The sequence below is a fragment of the Lonchura striata genome, chromosome 2 (assembly GCF_050655825.1).
Source record: "Lonchura striata isolate lonStrDom1 chromosome 2, ASM5065582v1, whole genome shotgun sequence".
In the NCBI taxonomy this organism is placed as follows: domain Eukaryota; kingdom Metazoa; phylum Chordata; class Aves; order Passeriformes; family Estrildidae; genus Lonchura; species Lonchura striata.
In genome coordinates this window covers 88,467,584-88,483,395 of record NC_140704.1, presented here as the reverse complement: position 1 = coordinate 88,483,395, position 15,812 = coordinate 88,467,584, and the positions used below count along the sequence as shown (strand labels likewise).

General features: G+C 36.0%; 1 protein-coding gene across 19 annotated transcripts in view; it reads left to right on the top strand.

Moving 5' to 3' along the window:
- The window catches only part of COBL (cordon-bleu WH2 repeat protein), a 156,401-nt gene that overhangs the window by 69,029 nt on the left and 71,560 nt on the right, over nucleotides 1-15,812 (top strand). For all 19 annotated transcript variants that reach the window (XM_085571749.1, XM_085571744.1, XM_021546896.3 and 16 more), the window contains one exon: nucleotides 14,283-14,483. In XM_085571749.1, the coding sequence (XP_085427875.1) occupies nucleotides 14,283-14,483 (201 nt within the window). The remainder of the gene's footprint in view (nucleotides 1-14,282; nucleotides 14,484-15,812) is intronic.

The window sequence follows — 15,812 nt, the reverse complement described above, 5'->3', positions numbered from 1 at the left end:
CAGATCAAGGCAGGTAGCAAGACAAAGGCCTACAGAGGTCTTAAACAGGAAAGTAGCTGTAGGCATTGGCCCCCCTTACTTTTTCAGTGCCATCCCAAGCACCTGTTTAGGTGTTTTGCTGGTTCCTCAGTGACCTGCTGTGAGCCAAGTGTGACCAGTGTGTAGGTTATGAATTTTGCAGGCAAATGAAGCACACTAACATAGTGAGATGGAGAGATTGCCAGTACATTTATGTTGTTAGTGTGAAATTCCCCACACCCCCACTTCTCTGATGGTAACATTTTCTTCTTTCCATCACAGCAAATGCTCAGGTATCCATGTTGACTTCAGTCTCTCCCAGTTTCAGCACAGAGATGGTGTGATTTCATTGTCTCTAAATGGAGCTTGTTCTGATTTACAGTTGTTTGCACAGGACAAGAGTCAGGCCAGTAAAGTGCACTGTGGAGGATTGCCTCGTAAAAACCTAATGGCAATGGATTTGACAGAAGGGGAGAGGGAAGAAGAAACATTTAAGACTATTTATTAATCAAGAATTCCAGCAGGGAGGCTTTTCTTGCATTGTTTCTGGCAAATGTACAGATGAGAGATACTGTGCAGAGACTGTTTCTGCACAAACTGAGAAAGCCCTTCAGATGTAAACATTTGAGCAGCTGGCATGGGAGATTAACGCAGCAGCAGTGGGAGGGGGGTAATAGTGGATAGTGGTGCTGTCTAAATTTAACAAATGTTAAACAAGATCCTTGTTCTAATTTAAGGGCTACATGTTAGAAAGACAATATCAACTAAAAATACTGGCAGTTGTACAAGTCAGACAAAGTTATTAACTAGTATTTAATTAAAAGCAACTTGCCTATCCAAAGTTCTGACACCTTTTCCCCCCTCACCCAAAAGGGGAAAAAAAGGAAGCTGGGAAAATCCTATGTAACTTCTTTGAGTTGGGAAAAAAAAAAAAAATCCAACACTTTATCCTCTGTCTATGGAAAGGCAATACTTTGGGACTTCTTAATGTTTTTTGTTTTGATTGTGAACTTAGTGTATTGTTCTACTTTTAATTTCCTGTGGCTGAAAATTACATCAAAGAAAGAAAGAATCGTGCTAAGGGTAAAAGCAGTGGTCTTCTAACTTCTTAGATATGTTTATATGCTATTTAATATGTGTTTTGTTTTTTAAAACCCTTGCGAATTACTTAGACAACTAATTATATAGTGTAGGGTATCTGATCATGCACTGGATTCTATGGATTTTGGCTTTTAATCTGTTTTGATAATGCTTTTAAAACAACTCTTTTTTTTTTTTTTGGGATCCAGTTCACATGTGTGTTGTTGGAGGTCCTTTACTTTCTCATTTCTTTAACAGAAGGGATTGAAGCATGGATATCTGGAACCAAATTTTATGTTTAAAAAATCAGAGCTATGCTTTCTTAGCTGGCATTGTTATGATTTTCATTGAGCTTGAAAGTATACTGAAGGAAAAAGATTTTCTGGAGAAAAGACAATGGCAGCATAATTCAGAGTATTACTTTCTTTTGGCATCATACAGTTAGGTTGACCATTAGAGACTCGATGCAGAACTAACTAGAACCAAGGAGAAAATTCCTATGGGTTTTAACTGGCTTTGGACTATGTCCTTTTTGATTTGCTAGCCATTATCTACACTAGTCCATTTTAGAATTGTTTCTTCTTGTCCTACTTCAGGTTTTCACTTTCACTGTAATCTCTTGAAATGTAAGACCTTCATCCCTTTTTGATGGACAATTGGCACAGATAAACCCCTTGAAGTTGCTTAATTTTTAGAGCATTTTCTCTCTGGGGAAGGAGAAAACCCCAAAGTAAACATGTTAAGTCTTGTAGAAGATTAATTGCAAACAGTGGCAAAGGAAGGGAGTGGCTTTCACTAACCAATAATTTGTTGCAAAAGCAGGTTTTTCTTTGTTATCTGAAGCAGTGCATACCCACAAGTGAGCAGAATTCCCAGCACTGGTTGCCCTATTTAGGCTGTAATTGTGCCAGTTGAAGTCCAAGCCTTGGTATATGGTGTATCTATTTCCACAGGTTTTTAACTTCTGTGTCCATTAAATCTGGGACTGTGCTTGAAAAGTTTCTGCCAAAACTGAGCAGTGGGCGGTTCCCTCTAGTGAACTAGAGTACACCAGTCTGTGGAAATAAATAGGAGAGATGTGATTTCTTAGTATTTCATGCTAAATTCACAAAGAAACAAGGCCATAACACAGTAGGAAAATTAGTTTCCTGGGAATAATAAACATTGACAAGTCAAGCTTTTGTTTCCTAAGGATATATCGCTTACTTGTTTAAGAAACCTCACAGGCTACAGTATACTGCAAAGGAAGATAAAATTATGAATTTATTTATATGTATATGCAAAGTGGGAAAAGGCTGAAGTAGCCTGGTCTCCAGTATATCTGTACTTCCAGTCCCTTTGAGATATCCTATATTATCACTTCATGTTTATTTAGAAGATGATGTGGTCTAGACAAAGTTAGAGTTGAAACAGTAGCAAAAAATGTTCACAATAGGAAGAGACTTTAACGCCAAGTATATTAAAATAGTGTTCAAGCATTACTTCAAAGAAGATTCAAAGTAAGGATCTGCTTCTTTATTGTTAGCCTGTTCCTCTGAACCCAATTAATGACCTTGCATAATTTTTGCCAGCATGATCAAGGTATTGATTTTTCTCCAAGGAGGATAGTCTTTGGAGCATCTGTCATGATGGAGAGGAAGCTTGGATTTGAATTTCATTGTCCTGGAAGATTCAGATCCTGAAATTGATTCACTCGACTTCTTCCAAGTATAAGCCTATGTCTTTTTCTATCCAAATTGATCACCATCTTTGATAAGACAAGCTTAATTTCTGATATCAATCTGTAGGTGTTATGAAACAGAAGGTGGCTGTGTACCACACCTGGATGTGCTGCATTGTCCAGCAGGAAAGCATTGTCTTTAAACCTTTTCCTCATGCCTGTACTCTCACATGATGTCCTCTTGACTCCTTCTCTTTACTTCTGACCACTGATGCTGATCTGGGACTAAATACTCAGCTGTTAAAATTCAGAGTGATTTTTTGGTATCAGTTCCCAACCATCAAGCTGTAATCATAATGTGAATTTCTTTTGATTTTGTCCTCTGCAGAAAGCTGTCATATCTTGTTAAAGGGTTGGTCTGCTCCAGTGCTGTAGTTTGTAGTCAGAAATTGGCATGAAACTTCTGAAAGAGTGAAAGATGCAGAGAGCTAGGGAGCTTGCTTTGGCCAGCCCTTAGGGCTTCAGGCTCAGCATATTGTACTGCGTGCAGTAAGCGTAGTGCATTGAGGCACAAACATGCGTGCAGATGTCAGGAAGAGCTAACCAAAGTGATAAACTGTGTGTGCATACATCCTTGTGTTTGTATTAGATCCATGTAAGTGTGCACACAGGTTATGTACACGCACACCTGCACATCCAGACATCTGAAAGAGCTAATTGAAACTGTAAAATTTCTGGCTGCAGACTTCTGATTCATATTGCTAGAATTGTCTTAGTGGCTCTGTAATTAGGATTTGTTTTAAGATTTGCACTAATTTTAGAGTTCAAAAGCTTATTTGTTCTTCTAATTTAAGTTTTAAAGTCTTCAGAGGTTATATTGTTTTTCAGTAATATCCTTGGCTGTGTTTTATCATTACAAAGTGTAAAGTTTCCTTTTTGAAAATTTGCTTTGACGTTTGGGTGATTGTATTTGTCTCCCTCTAGCTAACCACCTACAGTCACCACATACTTCAAAGGGAAAAGTTGTTGCAGGAATGCATTCTAAGTTAATAAAGTATTTATGTCAGAATTGGATTATAAGAACTGAAGCTGGAAGCCAGATCCATGTGCTTGAATAGGTCAGAGCAACACCTTTGACTTCAGAGAATCTTTGCAGATGGTACTAAAAATTTGCCTTTGAATCTCAGTAGATTTTCTTCATTCATCAACAGCTATAATAAGTAGAGATTTTTCAGAGGCCAATATGTGTCAGAATTTCAGCAGATACAGAAAGTTTTTGAGAATTGATCATTCATACTTTTTGCCTCTGGAAAACTTGTATAAGGACAACACTTTCATTAAAATGTGGAGAAAATACTTTCTAATTCAAATAGAATAAACATATTTTCAGTAAAACCCAGAAATTATTTCTCCAAAACCAAACAAATCCACACCCAAAGCTCTCATGCCAGGAACTATTCCATTCATAATTCTGGTCACCATAAAAATTGACTATGCTGACATTAAAGCAGATATTTCTAAAATTGTATGTTTTATGTAAAGTTTCCATATTTTCCTCCAGCATAAATTGGCATATCTACAATGAAAATATATTGAAGATGACCAAGTCTAGTGGTTTAATAGTTTCTATATGTTAAAAGAATTTGCAGATAATAACTTCTGCGATAGTTTTTTAAATATTTTGAATTTCAGGAGGACATATATTGCAGATTTAACAAGTCCTGTCTTCCATGAACAAAAAACATTGTCTGATTTAAAAGAATTAGCAATTCAAGAGAAAATAAATTAATATTGCAATGATTAATTAATTTTTCTCAAGACTTTTGAATCATTTTTTGGTTATTTATAATTGATGACTACTTAACACCAGTGGAAAAATGTCTCTTTTTTTTTTTCCTGTTGTCAGTCTTTGACCTTTTGAACTCCCTGTTTCCTGAAGTCTGTTGCCAGTCCATTAGTAAAAGCTCATTTTGACTTTTGGCTTGGTTCTTCGACACTATTGGATCAAGCTAATCTATTTTCATGTAGTGCAAAAGTATAAGTGAAAGGAGAAACCAACTTTTTAAGCTTACAAAAATGTGGATTTTTTCCATCCTCAGTCTTCCAAGATTGCTCTCACTCTATCTGCTAATGCCCTTCCAAGACAAAGTGTAAATAATCTCTTTTCTAATGTTCTTCCCTTGTTTTACTTCCAGCTTAATATTTTCCTATCTTCTTTCTATATTGGGATTGAACTGAATTTTGGAGTCCATGTGAATTTTCCCCTCTAATTCTTTTTTCAGGTTTCTTTAAAATGTGCTTTTCTATTTCTGTCTGTTGTTGATTTTTGGACCTTTGTTCATAGGTTTCAAAGTATTTCTTTTGTTATTTTCTTCCATTTTGCTTCATTTCCATGTCTTACTATGTATTAAAGCCCTACTATAGAAATATTTATCACACATTCACAAATTTGTATATATTAATTCCTTTCTCCTTCAGTTCTAATCCTTCTGGTTTCAGTTTTGTTCATTTGACTTTTGCCCCACTGCCTTCATGACAAGTGAACATGAACATCACCATTTTTCTAGACCAGTATATGGACAGTCATGGGGTTTTCTTACAAAATATGATTTCTGTCCTACACAGCCTCCTTAGTTCATTGTTCCTTCCCCAGGATGGAAGGAGCATCCTTCCACTTATCATCACATTCACTGAACTCTTCTGTTTTTTGCAATGTTCCTCTTCTTTTCCAGACTTTCATCTCTGAATTTCTTGAAGTACTCAGTTTTTTGTCAAATCTCATGAACATGTTCACTTTATTTTTTGCCACAATTACTGTTTTTGTTCCCATCCTCACTTCATGGGTTCTTTTCTACTTCTTTCACATCTGCTTTTATTCCACTTGGACAAATACCCAAAAGGAGACTTGTAATGTTTTCCACATTTTTTCTTATTTCCTTTTATGATTCACCAATTCTTTTATAATTCCCTGCACATCTCTCATTACAAGCACGTAGCTATCAAAAAAAAAAAAAAAGGTATAAAAAAAAAAAAGTAGCTGAATTTGTTGACTAGCTTATGTTGGATATTCCTTTCTGGAACTCTTTTGAAATTATCATTTCTTCCCATCGTGTATTTTTGACAATTATGGAAAATATATTTTCAAAATACGGTGGTCTTTTATAGGCTGACATATTTTGACAGTGCATTGTGACAAAAAGTGTTGGACTTCTGGAAGATAAGTTTTTATCAGTCTAGCCAGAAAGATGTAAATCAGCTCCAAGAGGGTACATTTTAGATGTCAATTGATTCTGGTATTTTCCCAAAATTATATTAAAAGAAAGAAGGAAAAGAAAAAAAGAGAGCATTCCATCAAATGAGACACAAAGTTGTCTACAGACTTCTGGAAGTCAAATCATTTTACAGTTGTATGGAATGCAAAAAAATGTTACCCTAAGCATCTGGTGGCATCCCAGACTGTCATCTGCAGTTCAGCTTAATTTTGGAATTCACTTCAGATTGTGCCTGCTGCCTGCACTTCCTATCCCTTGAGTAATGGATAGCAATGCTTCCTTTATAGTGCCAAGGACCATAGGAACATTTGATCCCAAAATGTTTTCTGTGCCATGATAATGATGATTTTTTTCTCACTAGGATTTACATACACAAAACAAAAGCAAAAGTATTTGCATTTTAGGAGTATTTTAATAAATCTTGTGTCTGAAAGTTAAAAAAAACCCACATGCTTTGTGTGCTGCCAATCAGCCTGATGGTCTCAGCTGCAGAGCACTATAAGGGCAAAAAGGAGGTTGGTATGTTTTGGAGGCTTTTCCATGTATGTTCATGTTTTCTCTGAACATGTACAGAACTATAAAATGGCATTTTAAGGGACTGGACACACATATGCTGAAGCCTGTTTCATGGATGTAATTTGATTTATACTAATGTTGAAGTATTTCCCGAAAGTTTGGTGTCTCATCATCTTTAACTGCATTTGTGTAAATTGAGAATCTGGAGAGTAGTGAAATATTAAGTGTAAAACATGTTGGTTTGTATGATGTTCAGTTGAGGTTTGCTGTTTTGAGCATATCGTTCCTTGCTTTGCAGAAAAGATTGTTTAGCAGTCTAAGTTTCTTTCACTTGTGGCTAAATATCTTCATATTTTAGCAAAATAATGTTTTGCTCCTTCACAGAACACACAGGAATATAAATTAAATTAATTATACATTACAAACATTTGTAGCAAGTGTGTATTCACTCCATCCAGTTGAGTGACTTGTCAATGCTTACAGCTCTGAATCAAAGAAATTATGTTTCTCTTCTTTTTAAGAAGTTCCTCAGCTTTATTTCACAAGGGTCACAGGATAAGAGCTTGGTGGTTACAGAAATAAGTTCAGTGTCCAGAGAGATAGGAGAGGGCACAAAGGATTTATATGTGTGTGCCTTCCAAACACCCATTTATACAATTGGGTCTTCCTATTAGTACCAGGCGGTATTCTATATTGAGACATGGCTACTGTCTTCTGTCAAGAAAGATTATTTTTTGCTAATTCTGTTGGGATACTACTTTTTTAAAAAAATATGAATTTGTTTGAAACACACTGTCACAGAAGAAGTGAGACAGAGGAAAGACAACATTGTAAATAAAGTTAGCTTGTCTTCCCATTTCTGCATCTATTGCTGCAAAGGAAAAAAATTATTGCATCCATTTCTCTTGATACTGATTGACTTCTTCAGACTGACATGAATGAATTTGGGTAGTAGTAATAGACAAAAGTTTTATTAAGCATGAAGGGTATTCCGACTTGAGAAAATCTGAAAAGTAAAACAGGAAGCAGGACAGTTTATTTGGAGGAAATACATTGAATTTTAAATCACAAGAAGTGATTTAAAAGCTTCAATTCTCAAAGCATTGAGGAATTCTCGAAGCATTGATCTGTCATAAAATCCTGAAAAAATATAACTGACTTGACAATCTCTGAGCTGCTTGATTAATACACATTGTTGAATTCCTAGACTTGTATTCCACTGCTTCATATGTGCCATGGTAGTTCCTTTACTTTTGGAGAACTCAGATTAAATTCATGATCTCAGACTGGCAGAATACTGAGGGAGGTGGCAGTAGTGGGTGATGCTGCATCTGCTTCTTTACACTTGCAAGACTTTACAGACATGTTTACTGTTTAGCTGGAATTAATGTATTCCCAATCCATGTTTTCTGACCTCGTAATGATTTAGTAAAAAGTATATATTCTTCAACTTCGAAATATAATATTTGACAGCTCATTAGAAAAAGCAAGCAGCTTACATGTGGCTTCTTACCTGGGGGTTTTGCCATATTCATTTAGTATTCATGTGATTTTCAAATGGAAACCGAGTTTTGAATATTACTTCACTTCTTTTATATACACGAGGCACAAGTATAACAAAAACTAAAGAAGGTTCTTGGAAGCAATTTCTGGGTGTGCACCCTTGTTGTCCTCAGTGTAGTGGAAGGGGCTAGAGTTAATACCCGTATTTGTTCCCTACTGAAAAATTCACAGTGAATCTAAACCCTTGGTGTGTTTTGGAAAACATTTTTCCTGGAGTCTTCCATTTTTCTAGTTCCTTCCATTGGGTGGTGTTTTTTTCATCTTTTCTACTGGAAAAGAAGTTGGACACGACAGGAGTGTCAAATTAAACATAAATCAGTAGGAGCTGGAAACCAAGGTTGTACTCTTAGCTGTGGAGACACTTTCATCACGTGAGTTTACCTAAGTGAAGACAAGAAGTAATCAGATAAGCTTCTAGGAAGGGAAGGTAAGGTACAAGGAAAATAAAAATTATAAAGACAATTAAGAAGAAAAACAGCATAATTGCAGATGGTGTGGACCTGTGTCATGGTAAAATTTTATTAACCTCCACAGTGACGTATAAGTAGATTGGTCACTTTAGCACTGGGAGACAAAATGGATGATTTTGTATGGGAGGTGACTGCATTGCACCTGCACTGGCACTTCTAGGATTTCTGATCAAAAAACTCTGTATTAAAACAAGAGGAATGTGGTCAGCCACGCTGAGGGAGAGCTGGCAGGGGCACAGGAGACAGAATGTTCTCAGATATCTCCGGTTCTGGCTGTCTAAGTTCTGGTGTCTACCAAATGGGCCCTGACCACAAGATCTGGAACTGCTATGTAGATGCTCTGGTAGATTCTTACAAGTGTAAGGTAGCACTAGCTGTATAGACTTCAAAGTATAATAAAAACTTTTACAGTAAGAACTTGGGAGCTTACTTGCCAGGTATATAAAATCAACACAGTGCAGCCTCTGTAAAAAACTGTTGTGGGAAAGAAATAGTTGCTTCTCTTTTATTATTTTTGTGTGTGACCAGATATTATCCTACCAATAGTAAAATGCAGCAAGATAAAAGAGCAGCATAAAGTAAATTGCATTTTCTTTTTTTTTTTTTTTCAGTTCAGAACAGGAAAAGGTTAACTTTTTTTTTCCTTCTGACTGCAGACTGTTAGCACAAGTGCTTCAGGGAGTACAAAAAAAAAAAAAACTGTATTCAGTGTGGCTGGTTAAAAAGGAAAATCTGAGTAGTCATAATTTTTTTGGTTTGTTTGGTTTTTTAAACTGTGTCTCCCAGCAATGTCATGACTGCAGTATTATGCTTTAGTTTTGAAGCAGGATCTTGGATTAATTCATCTTCTGTGTTGTTAATTTTGGTGAAAATTTAGTGTAATATCAGTGTCATGTCAGGGAAAGCAGCTTTTAAGTTCACTTTGTGCAGTAGGTCTGTCTGGCATTTTATACGGCCAATTGTAATCTGTTGTGGTATCATTCAGCTAATCAATAAAAGTTTGCATTAATAGAGTTTAAATGTTTAACAGGCATAAATATTCTTGCTGTCACTGAATAGATGGATTTGTTTGCCTGCTGTAAAATCTTACCTTTCATATTTACCCATAATATACTTGCAAAAAAAAAAAACAAAGAAAAAAAAAAGCTATATCCTTTATGATAATTTTATTTTTTGTCTCTATTTTGGAAAAAATAAAACCCTTATTTTTTGCTAATACATCTGCTACTTTGAGTGCATTAAAACAGTTCCATTGATTACTTCTGATTTAAAAACTTCTGAGAAGGAAGTTGCATAACAAAACTTGGGAGCTCAAATATGTGAGTTTTGGCAAAGAGCTGCGGAAGAAAGGCTTGTCTGTAACAACCTTGCAAGAAAAGAGCTTGACATTTTGAAAAATTTTTATTGACCGGTGTGGACAGGGAAGAGGAAGTCAAATCACTCTCACAGGCAATCTGCAGCCTCTTCCTTGCTGACCTTTAAATGCCACTTAGTGTCATCAGAAAGTCAAGGAAATGCTTATAACAGGGCTTTGGGTAAGAAAGTTTTATATATAAGGGACATATTTGAAAAAACAATCATAGGCTGATTTCCATTTTTATACACATCTGTTTTTGTAAAGCAATTCTCACAGCAGTACAGTTAGATTTTTAATAGATTACTCTTACCTTTATTTATATATTACTTTAAAATTTTCCAATTATCCATAAGATATCAGAACTTCTGTTTATCTTGAAAAGGAGGTAATTTGAAAAAGTTTACCATTGCATTCTAGGTTGATTACTTAGGAACATAGACTGGCCTCAGTTTAAGGCTCTTAGTCTATCTTGTGAGTTCAGCAGGTATGGGACTTTAGAAGTCCTGTAGACAGCTGACTGCTTGGTGTCTTCTGAAAATGAGAGTGGTATGCATACTTCACCAGGTTACTTTTAGCCTTCCTGCTTCTGTGTTTTTAGCAGTCCTTATTTGCCCTGCAAAAATGTCTTTGATAGCTAAATTTCAATTAGAAGAACTAGTTGGAAAAAAACTTTAAAATTAAATTGCTGAACTCCAAAAAACCACCTTGTACATTAGGAAAAAACCAGAAAGTTCTTTGGGTTTCGGAGTTTAATGAGAGGGGGGAAAAAAACTATCTGGCAAGTTTAACACAAAATGGTGATGACATATGATGATGCCATAGGTTGGTATGGCAGTTGTTTCTTGCCTCTTTCTGATATGTACTTCATGGTATTGAAATGGACTCTAATCCAGTCTAACCTGACTGCAGACCTATGCTGGTCTGTCTGGTTTTGTATTGGATTTGATTTAATTTGGGGGGAAAAACAACCCCAAACCAAACACTTTCTTTGTCTAGTTCACATTAGTAAATGGCTGTTTGAACTGATAGCAAAGTGCTCCAAAACTAGTGGCTTAACAAAGACTGTGATCTTGCAAGTTGAGAGACATTTTTGAAAGCTCTTTATATAATTTGTTTCCATGACTTTTCTTTTATTAATTGATTCTTTTTTTCTTTTTCTTATGGAGCACATGGATTCTGTGAACTGATTTGGAAACTAAGCAGAGTATTCATGCTAACCTGTTTGTCAAATGAAACAGAGGATAAGAGCTGACTTTTTTTAGCCAGTAACATTGGCTTTGATTCCTGAGCTTGGCTTTCCTCACTTAGACTGCTGTAATTTGAGTAATTCAATCGGTTCTTTGACAACAAATTAGAAAAACAAGAAATGAGAGATGGTTAGAGTATTTGGCATGTAGATATCATGTCCCTGCAATTTTTCTTGATTCATGTTGTATGCTCTTAATAGCTGCCTTGCTAAACTGCCTGAAAAACAAACCTACAAAATCCCATGATTTGGAAAGAAACTGTATTGTATCTAACTCAACATAGGATATAAAATCTGAGTTATGTGTTCTCTCTCGGCATTAGTTTTAAAGAAAAAGACAAGTCATGACATAATAATTTGTGTCAGTGTTTTGTGTCCAGGGTTGTTTTTTTTCTCTTAAAGGTAATGACAGTGACTACACATATGGGAGAATTTGAAGGTCTGACTCCAGTTAGGCAAAGCTCTTTTTTCTGCATGAGAGGGCTTTCAAAACTAGTTCAAAACTGTCCTCACTCCATTCCCCTGGAAGCTCTGACAAGTTTTTGTTTTAGGGCAAGTATATTTACATGAGCATTCTTGAAATGCTCAGTAATGGAATGACGGGCTGGATATAAAAATTGGACTTGGAAAAAAAACATAGATGAATTTGCAAGGTTCATGTTTCTTTTCTATCATTCAAGTCTTTTTATTAAAAACTTCTTACAGTGTCATGGAAATATTACCTTTTTATTCCCCCATGTATCTTCTGTTAGGAAATCCAAGCTTAAAAACAGGATAAAGCAGCTTTTAATTGTTTAGTTGTTCATCGCCGTATCCCTTCCCAATGACCTGTAGCTTGGAAAAGGATTCTGGTAGCTCTTCAGCCGCAAGATCTTGAGATAAAACTGAATATTCATTTTAAACTGGTTATGGTCTATCATTTTACTAGTACTCTGCATTTGTAGTGCTAGGAGGAGAGTCTTAGGGCTTTTTTTATTATTTTCATACAGCTTTGTCTAAAATTTCTTCACCCTTTTATCTAGAAGGCTAAAGAATTAATAGAATCAAGGCATACCTGCAGAACTCACTTTGAAGTTGATTTGTTCAGTTGTTGTATAAATGTGTGAAAAGAGGAATCTATATTTCACCCATTAACCCATCATTTCTGTAGGAATAAAAAAACTTTATTTGATAGGACCTTGTACAGTATGCAGTGATAATGACTTAAAACTTTTAGTTTACCGCTGAGATCATTATTTTATCCACTGCCCAATATACAGGGCCAAGACAAGACTACTTTTCTATAATATTATACCTAATCTTTTAAACAACATCCTCTACTTCAACCTTTTTTTCTTAATTTCCTAGAAGGGTAAAGATGCTATTCATGCCATTCAATTCAGAGAAATTGGTGATGAAAAAGATGTGGCAAACACTGCTTTCAGTCAGAGAAGATTGGTATCCTCCACTTGTGCCAAATACATTATTCCAAGATGAAGTGTGCTTTTATGTGCAGTGTGCAACATAAAAGTTAACACAGGCATCTAGGTCAGCAATTGCCATCACACACACAGTAAACGCAAGACAAGGCACAAATCTGTTTGCATCTCAGTTGCTTTCTCAGGAAACTACAGAACATGTAAATTTCCCAGGCAGTAAAGGAGTCTGTATTATACATATTTTTGCACTGCCCTTTTTTTTTTTTTAGCTCTTTATGCTTATTAGTGCTTCCTCAATGGTCCTAAAACTTAATGAATTGCGTATTTAATCTTACTGCCCTGTGTTTTTAATTTTAACCTAAGCTTGCACTTGGCACTTGTGGAAAGAAATTATTTCTTTTTTTGAAAGTATCGGCATTTGGGGTGGCCTTTAAGTTTTCTGCCAGTATGTATTCTGTGGTTTTGGACAAAATTCCACCAGAGAGCTGTATGTCCTCAACAGGAGAGTTTTGCAATTGTGGTAGCATATTCTGTTGTGATAAGAACAGCGTTATCAACCATGCTCATCAGCCTGTGTTTCCAGAAGAGCTATTCAGCTCCAGGTCATGGTGAAGTGGTATCCGTGGTGATTCCACAGAAGATATTTCTGGGAAGAAGTTACAGTCAAATAACTTAATTAAAAAGTAAAATCTTCAGTTTAACATGGAAGGTTCTATTAATTAAAAAAAGGAGAAGGTGACTCAGATTTTGAGGGAAAAGTTTTTGCAAGATTTTTTATTAGCAGAGTAACAAAAAAGGTATTGAAATTAAGAGTTAAAACTAAAGTTAAAATGCTCATTTTCAAGGAATCCTAGCTATAATCTTTTGTATTTGTACATTTGCTATTATGTGAGTGGATATGTTTCTGTTTGTATGTTAATATAAAAATGTATTAAGATTCTGAAATCCATTAAACTTTTCCCAGTGATTTTATTGAGTTTTCAATGAGAACTAAGGTAATTTTTAGCAGTAAGGAATTACTGAAGTAATTTTCTGTTTCTCCTTTTATCTGGGCCTGTTAGAATCCAGAGTGGTGCCTGTCAGTAGGGCTTCTTTTTACCAAGTTAAATGGTTGTTTTCAGTAAGCTGTAAGTGATTATGCGTGATTGTGCATGTAAATTGGAAATCGTTTAATGGTAGCAGAATTTCTCTCATGTAAATTTGCAGAGAAGGCTCAGGTGAATCAGGCAGATTGATAACAAAATAGACCAGCCTGAGACATCGACAGCCTTTTATTAATACAGTGTTCTCATTTAAGAGTAAATCTTTCTTCCAGAAATGTGTAAAACTTGTAATTTAAATGCAACTGCAAATGCATTTGGATAACTGTAATTATGAGTCTTGATGTGAACTTCATATTTTAAATAGCAAGCAGCAGCAGTGTTCCCATCAATACTACTGTTAAACTGCAGTAGGTGCTTATCGTGCCTCCTGTCTTATTAATACTGCCTGTAAGCTTTGTTCCAGTTGACCTTTGGAAGTTTCCAAAAGTTAGAGTTTGCAATTCAGCAGGTTTGGCAGAGGAACATACATGATTATTCATATCATTGTTTAAATGATAACCAGATGTGTCTTGTTTTTCTTCTTTCTTTCCCATTGTTTTCAAAGAGTGATGTTAATCCAAGATGTTAATCCATTTACAGGGTTTTTCCACAGCACCAAATTCCCCTTCGGTGAATTCTCGTTCCAGTAGCCTGGGTTCATCACAGTCCCTTGGTAACATCTCTGGAATGACAGCAAACCCAGAAGTGAAAAAGCGCAGAGCACCTCCTCCACCAGTTGCAGCACCTGTATTGCCGAATGTGAACACGGAGGTGAGGGGACGAGAGAGGACAGCAGCACAGGTAACAGTGACACTGCTGAATGGGCCCCTTTGTTTGCTGTGCTGGGTACCATCCATTCATTCAGCAGTCCTAAAGCCATTCACAGGTATTTTGGTTAGCCATTAGCTACAGCTGACCAAAACTCCTTACAAGATTAAATTATCAAAAATCTTAGTGTTTTGTACACATTTACTGAGCTCTCTTGAAACTGCCATGAGCCTTCTTCCCTGTCAAGAATCATCCTAAATCAGAAAAGTTTTGTGAAGCAATGCTAAGTAAATGAGAGTAAAGAAAAAGTAATGCTGAAAAGCTGGAAATGGTATAAGGCATTCTTACTGACCAGGGCAGTCCTGGAGAACAGGTGAAATTTCTAATGAAAGACAAAAACCTTCAGCATACTTTTTGTCCAGATACTTGTCAAGCTATCACCTGTATCCCTGTTTCTAGTGCTGCCATGGGATACCAGAATATCTACTCTGTTTTCTGAGTGACTAGGTGACCTTTTAAAGCAGTGCTCTGGTTTTGTTTTCGTAAAAGGTCACTGTTCCGCAGTACATTATTGAGAATTAAACAGAAATGGGGGGAAACATTTCTGAGGACCTAAGTCTTTGAAAAGAATAGAGTTAAGGGAAGCAGAAATTGCTCTTGTTTTAATACTGGCACTCAGGCGTGTGTTACTAAACCTGCACAAGCACATGAAGTCTTCTGGTTCCACCAGCAACTAATAGTATTGTAGTCTAAATGTAAACTGTAGAAATCAGTATGTAAAGTTATATACGGATGCCAAAGAAGAGTGCAAGGAACCAGTGTCACCAAAGCTATGTAAAATGGACTGACTCCTACCTGCTTAGGGCTTGTTACCTCTACGTCAAACTGATCTTTGGAAAGCAAACTGTCCCAGTGCAAAATGGAGTCAGAAAAGAATCTTTGAGTTCAGAGGAAGAGGAGAGGAGCCTGCTGCTCACTCTCATTCCCTGTCACTCTCTTATTTATCTGCATTAAAACATATGTTAAATACCTTATCAAGTGAAGCATTCTGTAAGAAAAGTTGATGCACACTCTTGGTAAAGGATTGCAGATTTTTATATTCCCATTCTTAGGTTATCTGTGTGATTGCTGGAATGCAGCAGTGTTTCATCTTTCACAATTGGAATAGATGCCTTTGAAATAGCACTCATTTGTTGACACAGTTGAGGAGAAATAACAGAATATTTCTAGCAACACTTGTGCATTTTTTTCCTTGAAATTTCCTTTTGAAATTGCTATGTAAATATATTTATGAGGTTTCTTGCATTCCGCAGTGTTCTGAGTTTAAGGTAAATAGCTCTTCTTATACAAAAATACTATGGC